At 47.0% G+C, this 16,958-nt stretch overlaps 1 protein-coding gene across 1 annotated transcript in view; it reads right to left on the reverse strand.

Moving 5' to 3' along the window:
- Positions 1–16,958, reverse strand: part of LOC123769042 (uncharacterized) — a 155,664-nt gene that overhangs the window by 44,274 nt on the left and 94,432 nt on the right. The window contains exon 3 of the mRNA XM_045759997.2: positions 10,381–10,538. Coding sequence (XP_045615953.2) covers positions 10,381–10,538 — 158 coding nt within the window. The remainder of the gene's footprint in view (positions 1–10,380; positions 10,539–16,958) is intronic.

Consider the following 16,958-nt stretch of genomic DNA (forward strand, 5'->3'; position numbering starts at 1 on the left):
TTCCTCCCGTCCAACACTAGCGAGGGGCGAGTTTATTGGGCAGCGTCACGCCATAGTGACAGTATTGGGCAGCGTCACTCATCCTGTGAGTGGACACACCGCCATAGTGACAGTATTGGGCAGCGCCACTCATCCTGTGAGTGGACACACCGCCATAGTGACAGTATTGGGCAGCGCCACTCATCCTGTGAGTGGACACACCGCCATAGTGACAGTATTGGGCAGCGTCACTCATCCTGTGAGTGGACATACCGCCATAGTGACAGTATTGGGCAGCGCCACTACCGCCATAGTGACAGTATTGGGCAGCGTCACTCATCCTGTGAGTGGACACACCGCCATAGTGACAGTATTGGGCAGCGCCACTCATCCTGTGAGTGGACACACCGCCATAGTGACAGTATTGGGCAGCGCCGCTCATCCTGTGAGTGGACACACCGCCATAGTGACAGTATTGGGCAGCGCCACTCATCCTGTGAGTGGACACACCGCCATAGTGACAGTATTGGGCAGCGCCGCTCATCCTGTGAGTGGACACACCGCCATAGTGACAGTATTGGGCAGCGCCGCTCATCCTGTGAGTGGACACACCGCCATAGTGACAGTATTGGGCAGCGCCACTCATCCTGTGAGTGGACACACCGCCATTGTGATAGTATTGGGCAGCGCCACTCATCCTGTGAGTGGACACACCGCCATAGTGACAGTATTGGGCAGCGCCACTCATCCTGTGAGTGGACACACCGCCATAGTGACAGTATTGGGCAGCGTCACTCATCCTGTGAGTGGACACACCGCCATAGTGACAGTATTGGGTAGCGTCACTCATCCTGTGAGTGGACACACCGCCATAGTGACAGTATTGGGCAGCGCCACTCATCCTGTGAGTGGACACACCACCATAGTGACAGTATTGGGCAGCGTCACTCATCCTGTGAGTGGAAACACCACCATAGTGACAGTATTGGGCAGCGCCACTCATCCTGTGAGTGGGCAGCGCCACTCATCCTGTGAGTGGGCAGCGCCACTCATCCTGTGAGTGGGCAGCGCCACTCATCCTGTGAGTGGGCAGCGCCACTCATCCTGTGAGTGGGCAGCGCCACTCATCCTGTGAGTGGGCAGCGCCACTCATCCTGTGAGTGGGCAGCGCCACTCATCCTGTGAGTGGACACACCACCATAGTGACAGTATTGGGCAGCGCCACTCATCCTGTGAGTGGGCAGCGCCACTCATCCTGTGAGTGGGCAGCGCCACTCATCCTGTGAGTGGACACACCACCATAGTGACAGTATTGGGCAGCGCCACTCATCCTGTGAGTGGACACACCACCATAGTGACAGTATTGGGCAGCGGCACTCATCCTGTGAGTGGACACACCACCATAGTGCCAGTATTGGGCAGCGGCACTCATCCTGTGAGTGAGCACACCGCCATAGTGAGAGTATTGGGCAGCGGCACTCATCCCGTGAGTGGAGACACCCCCATAGTAACAGTATTGGGCAGCGCCACTCATCTTGTGAGTGGACACACCGCCATAGCAGCATGTACAACACTCCCCAATAGGAAGAAAACCCGCTGGGTTGTTCATCCTGTCACTTGTACCCAGACACAGCTGGGACTTGCTTAACTGTCTCAAGTGAACACCTTATCAAACAAGAAGATTAACATTCGTCAACCTTGAAAACTTTACGTTATCTTGCGGGTGCAAAATGGGGAAATCTTTTAATAACAGTATCTATGTTTGACAAATAGTATTTTTCTAACTCAAACAATGTGGGGTTTATTATTCTACACATATTTCTAATGTCTCTCAGGTGTTCACACTCTCTCAGGTAGTAGTCAAGGCGGCGTCCGTCACTCTCACCACAGATCCTGCAACTCCGTTGTTCACCTGTTGTTTCCATTCCGAATCTCCATGGATATTTGTATGTTGACCAAACCACACACTAGAAAGTGAAGGGACGACAACGTTTCGGTCCGTCCTGGACCATTCTCAAGTCGACTGATATTTGTATCCAAGACGGATTCTCGCTATTACTGATTCTCTCCCTCGTCGTCCTCCTCTTCGGCCCTAATGATTGGGATTGCCAGCTGTAACCATGTTGTACCATCGTATACATTCACTGGTCTGTGCTTCTATCCTCCTTTCCTCAGTTACCTTGTCACGGTGATGTTGCCTGACAATACCTCTAATTTGTAGTAGAGTCTTGGGTATGAAGTATTCAATATGGTCTCCTTCAGCGCCTTCAGCAGCCAGCACATCTGCTCGTTCATTCCCACATATTCCAACATGGGAGGGGATCCACAGGAACTTGACGACTCTTCCCTGATTGGTAAGTACTCTCACAGCTCTCTTGATCTCAGCGACTATCGCAGGATTTTCTGTCCAATTTTTACTAAGGCTTTGTAGCGCAGCTTTTGAGTCAGTGCAGATCACTGCGCCATTAGTGCTTCGTTCAAGGAATCTTAACGCCATAACAATGGCAGTTAGCTCTGCTTGTGTTAAAGAGGCATAGTTCTCATTACGTGCTTTTGATTCCTTTCTGCGTTGAAAGGCATTATTCCTAATTACAGTGTATGCTGCACCAGCCCTGCCATAGGATTAGATGACCCGTCAGTGCAGATTTGATCTAGTTCATCTCAGGCTTCCTTATAATGTTCTGGAGATACTTGTGCCTCATTTCTTGTGGTATCATGTTGGACTTTTTCATTGCCATTTCATTGATGATGATCTTGCATGAGTCATCCTCCCAGGGAGGTAACCTCTCTACAGGCAGGAGCTCACGGGCTTGCTCAAGCAGGTGAAGCTCTTCCAGGTAGCAGACTGATCTGTGATGCCATTTTTTGGTTCTCCTGTTTCCACCTATAAGTAGCGCAGAACTCAGTTTTTTCTTGGCAATATCATTGTAATGGGGATCTCTGGCTATCCTAATTGCAAGCTTAACATTCAATTTATTAATTCTGCATTTAACACTGGGAAGGGATAACTCCTCTCGTAGATTAGATGTGTTGGCAGTTCTTGGAACTCCAAGAATGATTGTCATGACTTCATTTTGAATGCTTTCGATCCTTTTCATATCGCTTTGGGAGTAGGTGCACAAAACTGGTACTCACCTAGTTGTGCTTGCGGGGGTTGAGCTCTGGCTCTTTGGTCCCGCCTCTCAACCGTCAATCAACAGGTGTACAGGTTCCTGAGCCTATTGGGCTCTATCATATCTACACTTGAAACTATGTATGGAGTCAGCCTCCACCACATCACTTCCTAATGCATTCCATTTGTCAACCACTCTGACACTAAAAAAGTTCTCTCTGTGGCTCATTTGGGCACTCAGTTTCCACCTGTGTCCCCTAGTGCGTGTGCCCCATGTGTTAAATAGCCTGTCTTTATCAACCCTGTCGATTCCCTTGAGAATCTTGAATGTGGTGATCATGTCCCCCCTAATTCTTCTGTCTTCCAACGAAGTGAGGTTTAATTCCCGTAGTCTCTCCTCATAGCTCATACCTCATACGGCATAGACTATGGTGCGGCATAGTCTATGACGGAGCGCACATAGGCTGTGTACATCATTTTAAGCACGGCAATAGAGACTCCATGTCCATTCCAGGTCATAGCTTTCAGTGCCCTGAGTCGACTTTTGCATGTTCCTGTGAGTTGGCTGAGTTCCTCTTTCTTCCCCTTGTTAGAGCCGACAGTGACGCCAAGGTACCGATAGTGGTCAACCCATTCACATTTGCTCTCCGCTTGTGATGGGAGTATGCCTTCGTCTTGTTCGTGGAGAGAGTGACCTCATGAACACGAGCATGTTCTTAAAGTTCTGTTCACCACAAAATGTTCTAATTCAAAACTAGAGGCTTAATACACTCTTCTGAGACAAAAATAGACGACAAATAGTGGCCACTGGACCAATTTTGTCTGCTGGAAAGACCATTTGAAATCAAGATCAAACAGAAATCTTAAATCCACACAGCCTGTTTGATCAAACCTTTTCAAACAATAACACGAGATAAGAGTTGTGTTAAACAATCAGCAGCACACAAAACACACGAAATTACTCATTTATGTTCCCCATTACACAGTCTGGCGCCATCTGTCGCCAGCGGCGAAATTACACTTTGGACAGCAATAGAAATATTAAACTAGATTTATATTTCTTTAATGAAAAGCAGCGGTGACGGGGCGACGAGTGATGGGGCCACGGGTGACGGGACCACGGGTGATGGTACCACGGGTGACGGGACCACGGGTGATGGTACCACGGGTGATGGTACCACGGGTGACGGTACCACGGGTGATGGTACCACGGGTGACGGGACCACAAGTGATGGGGCCACGGGTGATGGTACCACGGGTGACAGTACCACAGGTGACGGGACCACAAGTGACGGGAACACAAGTGACGGGACTCCAGGCTGCCATACATCTCCATAAGTTTGTATATTATTCTCCTATCCCTTGTTGTCATTCAACATTACTGGTATTTCCTATCTTCTTGTAGGCTCGTAAGTTAGTCTCTCCTTAAGTAACCTAATAGTGCGGAGCCTGGCGTAAGTCAGTAACGAGTTTACCCGCCTCAGCGTCCATCGTGTTAGCTTGGAAAGGTCAAATGAAAGCCTATAATGGCCGAGAAAAAAACAAACATGATTTGGCGACCCATTTTCGCCACCAAAATCGGGTTGACAAGCAATTTAAAGTGAAAGTAAAGAGAATTCTTTGTTCCCCATGAAGGAGAGGGATAGAGAATGATAATTTTCTGGTCAGATTATATGGCACTGTTGTGAGGCTACATGGCACTGTTGTGAGGCTACATGGCACTGTTGTGAGGCTACATGGCACTGTTGTGAGGCTATATGGCACTGTTGTGATCCACATGGCACTGTTGTGATCCACATGGCACTGTTGTAAGGCTATATGGCACTGTTGTGAGGCTATATGGCACTGTTGTGAGGCTACATGGCACTGTTGTGAGGCTACATGGCACTGTTGTGAGGCTACATGGCACTGTTGTGAGGCTACATGGCACTGTTGTGAGCCTACATGGCACCGTTGTGAGGCTACATGGCACTGTTGTGATAACATATGGCACTGTTGTGAGCCTACATGGCACTGTTGTGATCCACATGGCACTGTTGTGAGGCTACATGGCACCGTTGTGAGGCTACATGGCACTGTTGTGAGCCTACATGGCACTGTTGTGATCCACATGGCACTGTTGTGAGGCTACATGGCACCGTTGTGAGGCTACATGGCACTGTTGTGAGGCTACATGGCACTGTTGTGAGGCTATATGGCACTGTTGTGAGGCTACATGGCACCGTTGTGAGGCTACATGGCACTGTTGTGAGGCTATATGGCACTGTTGTGAGGCTACATGGCACTGTTGTGATCCACATGGCACTGTTGTGAGGCTACATGGCACTGTTGTGAGCCTACATGGCACTGTTGTGATCCACATGGCACTGTTGTGAGGCTACATGGCACTGTTGTGAGGCTACATGGCACTGTTGTGAGGCTATATGGCACTGTTGTCAGGCTACATGGCACTGTTGTGAGGCTACATGGCACTGTTGTGATCCACATGGCACTGTTGTGAGGCTACATGGCACTGTTGTGAGGCTACATGGCACTGTTGTGAGGCTGTATGGCACTGTTGTGATCCACATGGCACTGTTGTGAGGCTATATGGCACTGTTGAGTCTACATGGCACCGTTGTGAGGCTACATGACACTGTTGTGAGGCTACATGGCACTGTTGTGAGGCTACATGGCACTGTTGAGTCTACATGGCACCGTTGTGAGGCTACATGGCACCGTTGTGAGGCTACATGGCACTGTTGTGAGGCTACATGGCACCGTTGTGAGGCTACATGGCACTGTTGTGAGGCTACATGGCACTGTTGTGAGCCTACATGGCACTGTTGTGAGGCTACATGGCACTGTTGTGAGGCTACATGGCACCGTTGTGAGTCTACATGGCACTGTTGTGAGTCTACATGGCACCGTTGTGAGTCTACATGGCACCGTTGTGAGGCTACATGGCACTGCTGTGAGCCTACATGGCACTGTTGTGAGGCTACATGGCACTGTTGTGAGCCTACATAGCACTGTTGTGAGGCTACATGGCACTGTTGCTGTTAGCCTACATGGCACTGTTGTGAGCCTACATGGCACTGTTGTGAGCCTACATGGCACTGTTGTGAGCCTACATGACACTGTTGTGAGGCTACATGGCACTGTTGTGATAACATATGGCACTGTTGTGATCCCACATGTCATTGTTGTGATCCCACATGGCACTGTTGTGAGCCTACATGGCACTGTTGTGGGCCTACATGGCACTGTTGTGAGCCTACATGGCACTGTTGTGAGCCTACATGGCACTGTTGTGAGGCTACATGGCACTGTTGTGATAACATATGGCACTGTTGTGATCCCACATGTCATTGTTGTGATCCCACATGGCACTGTTGTGAGCCTACATGGCACTGTTGTGGGCCTACATGGCACTGTTGTGAGCCTACATGGCACTGTTGTGATCCCACATGGCTCTGTTGTGATCCCACATGGCACTGTTGTGATCCCACATGGCACTGTTGTGATCCCACATGGCACTGTTGTGATCCCTCATGGCACTTTTGTGAGCCCTCATGGCACTGTTGTGAGCCCACATGGCACTGTTGTGATAACATATGACAAGATTAGCATTTAGGAACAATGCTTTGTACATGTAAATAGCACATGAGAATGTGTGGAGTGAGTGTATGTTTAGCATGTTAAGGGACTTACACAGAGAGGCTGTGTGTTGTCTGAGGACAGACTTTGTTATAGTCGGGAGTCGGTCGGCCGAGCGGACAGCACGCTGGACTTGTGATCCTGTGGTCCTGGGTTCGATCCTAGGCGCCGGCGAGAAACAATGGGCAGAGTTTCTTTCACCCTATGCCCCTGTTACCTAGCAGTAAAATAGGTACCTGGGTGTTAGTCAGCTGTCACGGGCTGCTTCCTGGGGGTGGAGGCCTGGTCGAGGACCGGGCCGCGGGGACACTAAAAGCCCCGAAATCATCTCAAGATAACCTCAAGATAGTTCTGATAGCAGATTTTTGCTCAGTGATGATGGGTTTGAGGTATTTTGCAGTGGTTGAACCCCATGCACAGATACCGTATGTTAGATAGGGATAGATTAGTGTGTAGTATAATGAGATTATAGAGTATAATGAGAGGAGAGCAGAGTGGGGGATCAAGTATCTGATTTTAGAGTTTAAAGACCGTTTTTGAGACTTTCTTGGCTATGTGTTGTATGTGGGTGCTGAAGTTGAGTCTCTTGTCTATGTATTGGCCAAAGAACTTCCACTCATTTTTTATTGGTAATGTTAACATTGTCTATCTGACATTAAATCTGATTTGATGATTTACTACAAAATAAAACGTAGAAGTTTTTTCTGTTTAGTGGATATTTGTTTGCTGACACCCATGAATGGACTTTTTTTTTAAAGAAAGATTCCTCTTTCTTCTCCTTGGAAGAAAGGGGAATCAGGGGAGATATGATAGAAACGTACAAGATATTCAAAAAGAAAAATAATATGGCCAGAGGAAACGGCTGAAAGCTGGAGAGACAGTCAGGAAAACTTCTTCACTGCGAGAGTCACAAATAAATGGGCTACGAGTACACACACACACACACACACACACACACACACACACACACACACACACACACACACACACACACACACACACACACATTCAACGGTTGAGAGGCGGGACCAAAGAGCCAGAGCTCAACCCCCGCAAACACAACTAGGTGAGTACTGAGTTAATACACACACACACACACACACACACACACACACACACACACACACACACACACACACACATACACACACACACACACACACACACACACACACACACACACACACACACACATCCACACACACACACACATCCACACACACACACACACACACACACACACACACACACACACACACACACACACACACACACACACACATCCACATCCACACACATCCACACACATCCACACACACCCACACACACACACCCACACACACACACACACACACACACACACACACACATCCACACACACACACACACACACACACACACACACACACACACACACACACACACACACACACACACACACACACACACACACACATCCACACACACACACACACACACACACACACACACACACACACACACACACACACACACACACACACACACACATCCACATCCACACACACACACACACACACACACACACACACACACACACACACACACACACACACACACACACACACACACATTGTGGTTTAATAGACAGTGTCAGGAAGCAAAAATGGCCAGCAGGCGGGAGTGGAGGAAGTACAGAAGACGAAGAACAGAGGACAACAGAAGCAGATACAACAGAGCTAGGAACGATTACATTAACATAAGACGAACATCGGAAAGGGACTATGAGAACGATATTGCAATCAAAGCGAAAAAACAACCTAAGTTACTACACAGTCATATAAGAAGAAAAATGTCGGTGAACGACCAAGTGACAAGACTAAGGAAGACAGAGGGGGCATATACTGAAAGTGACAAGGAAATCTGCGAGGCACTGAATGCCAGTTTCCATGGAGTGTTCACTACCGAGCCTGAGCAGCTCCCATTGTTGGAAAGGGTTACCCTAGATGAAAGACTATCAGATATAGAGGTGACAGCAGAGGAGGTAATGAAACAGTTGACAACTCTAGATGCAACTAAAGCAGTTGGACCAGACAAAGTATCACCGTGGATACTAAAAGAAGCAGCACAGGCCCTCAGCGTGCCTCTGGCAATGATCTTTAATGAGTCACTTATGTCAGGAGAATTGCCCAGTTGCTGGAAGAAGGCAAATGTCGTGCCGATCTTCAAGAAAGGAGATAGGGAGGAGGCACTTAACTACAGACCTGTATCACTGACAAGCATCCCCTGTAAAATACTGGAAAGAATAATTAGGCTACGACTGGTTGCACACCTGGAGAACATTAGGTTTGTGAACAAACATCAACATGGGTTCTGGACAGGGAAATCGTGCCTAACAAACCTTCTGGAATTCTATGATAAAATAACGAGGATAAGACAGGACAGAGATGGTTGGGCAGACTGCATATTTCTGGACTGCCAAAAAGCCTTTGATACAGTACCGCACATGAGACTGCTGTTCAAGCTCGAGAGGCAGGCGGGGGTGGGGGGAAAGGTCCTAGAATGGATAAGGAACTACCTAACAGGAAGGAGCCAAAGAGTTACGGTAAGGGGCGAGAAGTCGGACTGGCGAACAGTAACAAGTGGAGTACCACAAGGATCGGTGCTGGGACCAATTCTATTTCTTGTATATGTTAACGACATGTTTACAGGCGTAGAGTCCTACATGTCGATGTTTGCGGATGATGCAAAGTTGATGAGAAGAGTTGTGACAGATGAGGATTGCAGGATCCTCCAAGAGGACCTGAACAGATTGCAGAGATGGTCAGAGAAATGGCTACTAGAATTCAACACGAGCAAATGTAAAGTTATGTCATTGTTGGACTAGGAGATAGGAGACCAAAGGGACAGTACACAATGAAGGGGAACAGCCTACCTGTAACGACGCGTGAAAGAGACCTGGGGGTGGACGTAACACCTAATCTATCTCCTGAGGCACATATTAATAGGATAACGACAGCAGCGTACTCTACACTGGCAAAAGTTAGAACATCATTCAGAAACCTAAGTAAGGAGGCATTTAGGGCGCTTTACACTGCCTACGTAAGGCCAGTCTTAGAGTATACCGCCTCATCATGGAGTCCCCATCTGTAGAAGCATATAATGAAACTGGAAAAGGTTCAGAGGTTTGCAACGAGACTCGTCCCAGAGCTACGAGGGATGGGGTATGAAGAGCGCCTGAGGGAACTGTGCCTTACGACACTAGAAAGAAGAAGGGAGAGGGGGGACATGATAGGAACGTATAAGATACTCAGAGGAATTGACAGAGTGGACATAGACGAAATGTTCACACGGAATAGTAACAGAACGAGAGGACATGGATGGAAGCTTGAAACTCAGATGAGTCACAGAGATGTTAGGAAGTTTTCTTTTAGCGTGAGAGTAGTGGGGAAATGGAATGCACTTCAGGAACAGGTTGTGGAAGCAAATACTATTCATAATTTTAAAACCAGGTATGATAGGGAAATGGGACAGGAGTCATTGCTGTAAACAACCGATGCTCGAAAGGCGGGATCCAAGAGTCAATGCTCGATCCTGCAGACACAACTAGGTGAGTACAACTAGGTGAGTACACACACCCACACACACACACACACACACAGGCGACTAACCCGCCCAGCAGGAGAGAGGTGTTGGGTCCAGGAAGAGATGAGTACTGAAGGGAGATACGCCGGTGGAGAGTCAGGAGGAGGCGGCGGGCCCAGGAGCTAGGTAGCACCCGTGTCGCCCACCACACCAGGCCGTACGCCACCACAGGGTCCGCCGAGGCCTGAAGGCACAAAAAAATTATTATAATGCTTATAAAAGTTACTATATATTTATTAAAGATTATTTCTTTCATTATTCTTCTTTTTTTATGTTCCCTTACCTTGAGGTTACCTTGAGGTGCGTCCGGGGCTTAGCGTCCCCGCGGCCCGGTCGTCGACCAGGCCTCCTGGTTGCTGGACTGGTCAACCAGGCTGTTGGACGCGGCTGCTCGCAGCCTGACTTATGAGTCACAGCCTGGTTGATCAGGTACAACAACTATGTACAGGTCCCTGTGCATAGTTGATTTGTAATATTCACACCACAACGCCTCCAATAAAATTATATTACAAATCAACCATGAACAGTAAACATAAAACAGAAGAAAGAATAATGAAAGAAATAGTCCGTAAAGGAGTAAAAAGCATTACTCCTAACCAAAACATAGACCTGATCATATTCTACAAAACCAAGAAGACTTCCGAAATACTTATTAAAAACAGCCCGAAGCCGACGGAAAACCTTTTACAGAATACTTAAACAAATATCTAATGAAGATCTCACCGACCTAACAAATTCTCAAAGACCTGAAAGTTGTAGCATTAAATATTATGATAGATATCGTGAGGAGACATTCACATATTGGACTAATAGAACAAGAACCCGGCAATGTGATGTTATAGTGGCCAGAATACGCCTGGGATATAGACGTATCTGGCAGCTTTCTCAAAACCCAAATGTCGAGTACACAATGTGTCAACTTTGTGAAAGTGTCGAGTACACAATGTGTCAACTTTGTGAAAGTGTCAGAATATATCATGTGTCAACTTTGTGAAACTGTCGAGTACACAATGTGTCAACTTTGTGAAAGAGAAAACATGCACTCTCTTGAACATTATATTGTAGAATGTCCCATACTGACTGACTTTCGCCCTCCTGGGCTAAGGTATGCTGAACTGTGTAATTACTATATGAGTACTGGAACACTTGATGATATATTGGACTTGTACCCAAGATTAACCATGTAATGTTCCGTTATTTGAGTATTCACGTTAGGTTGTTCTATTTTTATGTGGATTGCTTCAAGAATTTGTAATCTTCTTACATCTTGGGTTTTGTCTATTATACAAGTGTTTTTACTCAACATTTCTCTTGTTAGGGTAATGTCATGGGCTTGTCTCATGTGATTCCTGAGGGCACCGGATTGAAGATGACATGTCAAACGCCTCGTCAGCTTGGTCGACGTCATACCTATGTACTTAGATTGAAGGCTACATCCTTCATGGAGGCAGGTGTACATGTATACCACGTTCATCCTTCATGGAGGCAGGTGTACATACATACCACGTTCATCCTTCATGGAGGCAGGTGTACATATATATACCACGTTCATCCTTCATGGAGGCAGGTGTACATACATACCACGTTCACCCTTCATGGAGGCAGGTGTACATACCACGTTCATCCTTCATGGAGGCAGGTGTACATACATACCACGTTCATCCTTCATGGAGGCAGGTGTACATATATACCACGTTCATCCTTCATGGAGGCAGGTGTACATACATACCACGTTCATCCTTCATGGAGGCAGGTGTACATATATACCACGTTCATCCTTCATGGAGGCAGGTGTACATATATGTACCACGTTCATCCTTCATGGAGGCAGGTGTACATATATACCACGTTCATCCTTCATGGAGGCAGGTGTACATATATGTACCACGTTCATCCTTCATGGAGGCAGGTGTACATACATACCACGTTCACCCTTCATGGAGGCAGGTGTACATACATACCACGTTCACCCTTCATGGAGGCAGGTGTACATACATACCACGTTCACCCTTCATGGAGGCAGGTGTACATACATACCACGTTCACCCTTCATGGAGGCAGGTGTACATACCACGTTCACCCTTCATGGAGGCAGGTGTACATACATACCACGTTCATCCTTCATGGAGGCAGGTGTACATACATACCACGTTCATCCTTCATGGAGGCAGGTGTACATATATACCACGTTCATCCTTCATGGAGGCAGGTGTACATATATGTACCACGTTCATCCTTCATGGAGGCAGGTGTACATATATACCACGTTCATCCTTCATGGAGGCAGGTGTACATATATGTACCACGTTCATCCTTCATGGAGGCAGGTGTACATACATACCACGTTCACCCTTCATGGAGGCAGGTGTACATACATACCACGTTCACCCTTCATGGAGGCAGGTGTACATACATACCACGTTCACCCTTCATGGAGGCAGGTGTACATACATACCACGTTCACCCTTCATGGAGGCACGTGTACATACATACCACGTTCACCCTTCATGGAGGCACGTGTACATACATACCACGTTCACCCTTCATGGAGGCAGGTGTACATACATACCACGTTCACCCTTCATGGAGGCAGGTGTACATACATACCACGTTCACCCTTCATGGAGGCAGGTGTACATACCACGTTCACCCTTCATGGAGGCAGGTGTACATACCACGTTCACCCTTCATGGAGGCACGTGTACATACATACCACGTTCACCCTTCATGGAGGCACGTGTACATACATACCACGTTCACCCTTCATGGAGGCAGGTGTACATACATACCACGTTCACCCTTCATGGAGGCAGGTGTACATACATACCACGTTCACCCTTCATGGAGGCAGGTGTACATACATATATACACCACAGTCGACAGCTGCCGACGGTGCTCAGATGGCTTCGGGCTGTTTTTAATGAGGAAGTCAGTGATTTTCTTTTATTTATGGTACATGATGATGTATATTTTTTTGGTTAGGGGGGGAGTGTGATTTTTACTCCTTTATAGATTATTGCTGTCATTATTCTGTCCTCTTTCTTATATTCACTGAGCATGGTGGATTTGTAATATAACTTTAGTAGCGGTGTTGTGGTTTCTGTTCATAGAAACCATTCGTAGAAACTATTATCCGTTCGTATAATGAGTTCAGGGTTGTACCACCGGTCCAGGTGTCGTCTTATAGTAATGTTTAACTCATGGTTAGGGGAGCCGGTCGGCCGAGCGGACAGCACGCTGGACTTGTGATCCTGTGGTCCCGGGTTCGATCCCGGGCGCCGGTGAGAAACAATGGGCAGAGTTTCTTTCACCCTATGCCCCTGTTACCTAGCAGTAAAATAGGTACCTGGGTGTTAGTCAGCCGTCACGGGCTGCTTCCTGGGAGTGGAGGCCTGGTCGAGGACCGGGCCGCGGGGACACTAAAGCCCCGAAATCATCTCAAGATAACCAAGATGGTTACTATAGCCATTGTTCACAAGTACTTGTGTTGTCCTTTCAAACTCCTTACTCACGTTGCACCATTCTACAACCCGTTCTCGCACTTTCTTACAGTCAATATTGACTTATTAAATAAGTGCATATGTGACATACTAATTTATTGTGAATATTTTAGTGGTGTTCTTAACCTATACCTATAATAGGTTAAGTAATAATTGTAATTACGAAGCAATAAGATGCTTATCTTAACATACCAAGAAGGTTAGGTAAGGTCGGTGTTTTCTATGAAGCTTTCCAAGGTAAACTAAAATATTCACAATAAATTAGTATGTCACATATGCACGTATTTAATAAGTCAATATTGACTTTACAAAAGTGCGAGAACGGGTTACATTCTGAGCAGTAGGAACGGCCACCCTCGTGAGGAGGCACTACCACACACCCGTGCCAGCTTGAATAGGGTTAAAAGTAACCCAGGACGCCGAAATGTGACCCTAGAGTCGACGGGTATGTACATTATCAAGGGCCAGATTCACGAAGCAGTTACGCAAACACTTACGAACCAGTACATCTTTTCTCAATCTTTGGCGGCTTTGTTTGCAATTATTAAACAGATAATGAGCTCTGAAGCACCAGGAGGCTGTTTATAACAATAACAACAGTTGATTGGCAAGTTTTCATGCTTGTAAACCGTTTAATAAATGTAACCAAAGCCGTCAAAGATTGAGAAAAGATGTACACGTTCGTAAGTACTTGCGTAACTGCTTCGTGAATCTGGCCCCAGGGCGGGTATGGTCGTCGGGACACAGATCAAAATACTTCGGCCATGTAGCAGCGCCGAACAAATCCTGGAACGTTGCTGGCGGGGCAGGAAGATAACGAGCAGGAGGATTATCTTGAGGTTATCTTGAGATGATTTCGGGGCTTTTTAGTGTCCCCGCGGCCCGGTCCTCGACCAGGCCTCCACCCCCAGGAAGCAGCCCGTGACAGCTGACTAACACCCAGGTACCTATTTTACTGCTAGTTAACAGGGGCATAGGGTGAAAGAAACTCTGCCCATTGTTTCTCGCCGGCGCCTGGGATCGAACCCAGGACCACAGGATCACAAGTCCAGCGTGCTGTCCGCTCGGCCGACCGACTCCCAATGGGATGGTGTATTACACATTATAAATTTTTATGTTGGCCAGACCACACACTAGAAGGTGAAGGGACGACGACCTTTCGGTCCGTCCTGGACCATTCTCAAGTTGATGCTCCATAGGATCCATACATCGACTTGAGAAATAATCCAGGACGGACCGAAAAGTCGTCGTCCCTTCTCTTTCTAGTGTGTGGTCTGGTCAACATACTTCAGCCACGTTATTGTGACTCCTCGCCTGCATATAAATTTATATGTTTCGAACCTACATGGTTCATTCTCAAGTGAGGAGACAGAAGTGATTGATTGATGAAGATTAGGAGGAAAAACCCCGAGGAAGAAGGGGGGTGGAATAGCACAGTTGCGATAATGGAAGTATAGCCACACCAGTCGTAGGAAAACCCGACATCATTTACTAATATTAAATACAATATGCAGATAATATTGCAATATTTAATATTTATATATCGAAATATATAAATTAATGTAAATATAAATTCTATATAAATTCATATAAATTAAATCACTCCTTCTGAAGATGTATTAATATACGAAAGTACTTAAGGAAATTCCTGTTTCAATTTTCCTCCATGGTCTGACACTGTCACATTTTTAATCACGTGTTTATTGTTTATTTTTCGTGATTTACACACACAAATTAAATAAATATAAATCTCACAGGTCGGTTCCCACACCAGTTCTATGGATGAGAGATCAACCCGTCCTCTTAAAAATAACGTCACTTTTGGCTGGTATGCGCGGCACTATGACCAAATTTGGACGTAACTTGAAATGAAATCAACTCACAAAAGTGACGTTCTGTTCCGTTTTCTATTTGAGTCGTCCGGCGTACGCGCAGAGGTTATGAGAGGTTATCTTGAGGTTATCTTGAGATGATTTCGGGGCTTTAGTGTCCCCGCGGCCCGGTCCTCGACCAGGCCTCCACCCCCAGGAAGCATCCCGTGACAGCTGACTAACTCCCAGGTACCTATTTACTGCTAGGTAACAGGGGCATTCAGGGTGAAAGAAACTTTGCCCATTTGTTTCTGCCTCGTGCGGGAATCGAACCCGCGCCACAGAATTACGAGTCCTGCGCGCTATCCACCAGGCTACGAGGCCCCTGCCTCGTAGGGGACATTTAGGACTTAATTTAGGACACTAAATTAACATTTTTCATAACGTTTTGAAACTTTATGAGAATTTCCTGCCCACCTAACCTATCAGAGGACCCTTAACTTACTGTTGTTGACAAAAAAAAAATCCCAAATTTATTTTCATTTTCAAATTACGTCCAAATTCGGCCATATGGGCATACGGCCAAAAGCGACGTTCTTTTTAAGAGGACAGGTTACTCAGTGCCGTCTCAATTCAACCGGCATCAGAACAGAAGAAGGCAAAGGAGAGAATATTCAAGAACGGATCCGAGTCGGAAGGAAGAAACAACCAGAAAGGAAAAGAGGTGGATAGGAAAAAAAAAAAAGAAACAGGAAGAAGAGAAATAGAATCCTTAAAAATTAGTAAACAAGTCCGCAGGAGCACGACTCAAAATGGACAGAAGAAACATCATCCCATGGAGCACCACACTCCGTCGGACGCCCACAAGGCCCCGCCCTCACGCCTACAAGGCCCCGCCCTCACGCCCATAAGGCCCCGCCCTCACGCCTACAAGGCCCCGCCCTCACGCCTACAAGGCCCGGCCCTCACGCCTACAAGGCCCCGCCCTCACGCCTACAAGGCCCCGCCCTCACGCCTACAAGGCCCGGCCCTGACGCCTACAAGGCCCGGCCCTCACGGGACGGTTGTGAGTTAAGGGTCTTCTGGTAGGTTAGGTGGGCAGGAAATTCTCATAAAGTTTTATATTTTTATGAAAAATGTTAATGGAAAGTTTCCTCTCCTAACGTTTCCGAGTAAGCCGGACGACTCAAACAAAAAACGGAACAGTACGTCACTTTTGTGAGTTGATTTCATTTCAAATTACGTCCACTTTTGGCCATAGCGCGCATACGAGCGAAAAGCGACATTATTTTT

Source organism: Procambarus clarkii, chromosome 64 (genome assembly GCF_040958095.1).
Source record: "Procambarus clarkii isolate CNS0578487 chromosome 64, FALCON_Pclarkii_2.0, whole genome shotgun sequence".
In the NCBI taxonomy this organism is placed as follows: Eukaryota; Metazoa; Arthropoda; class Malacostraca; order Decapoda; family Cambaridae; genus Procambarus; species Procambarus clarkii.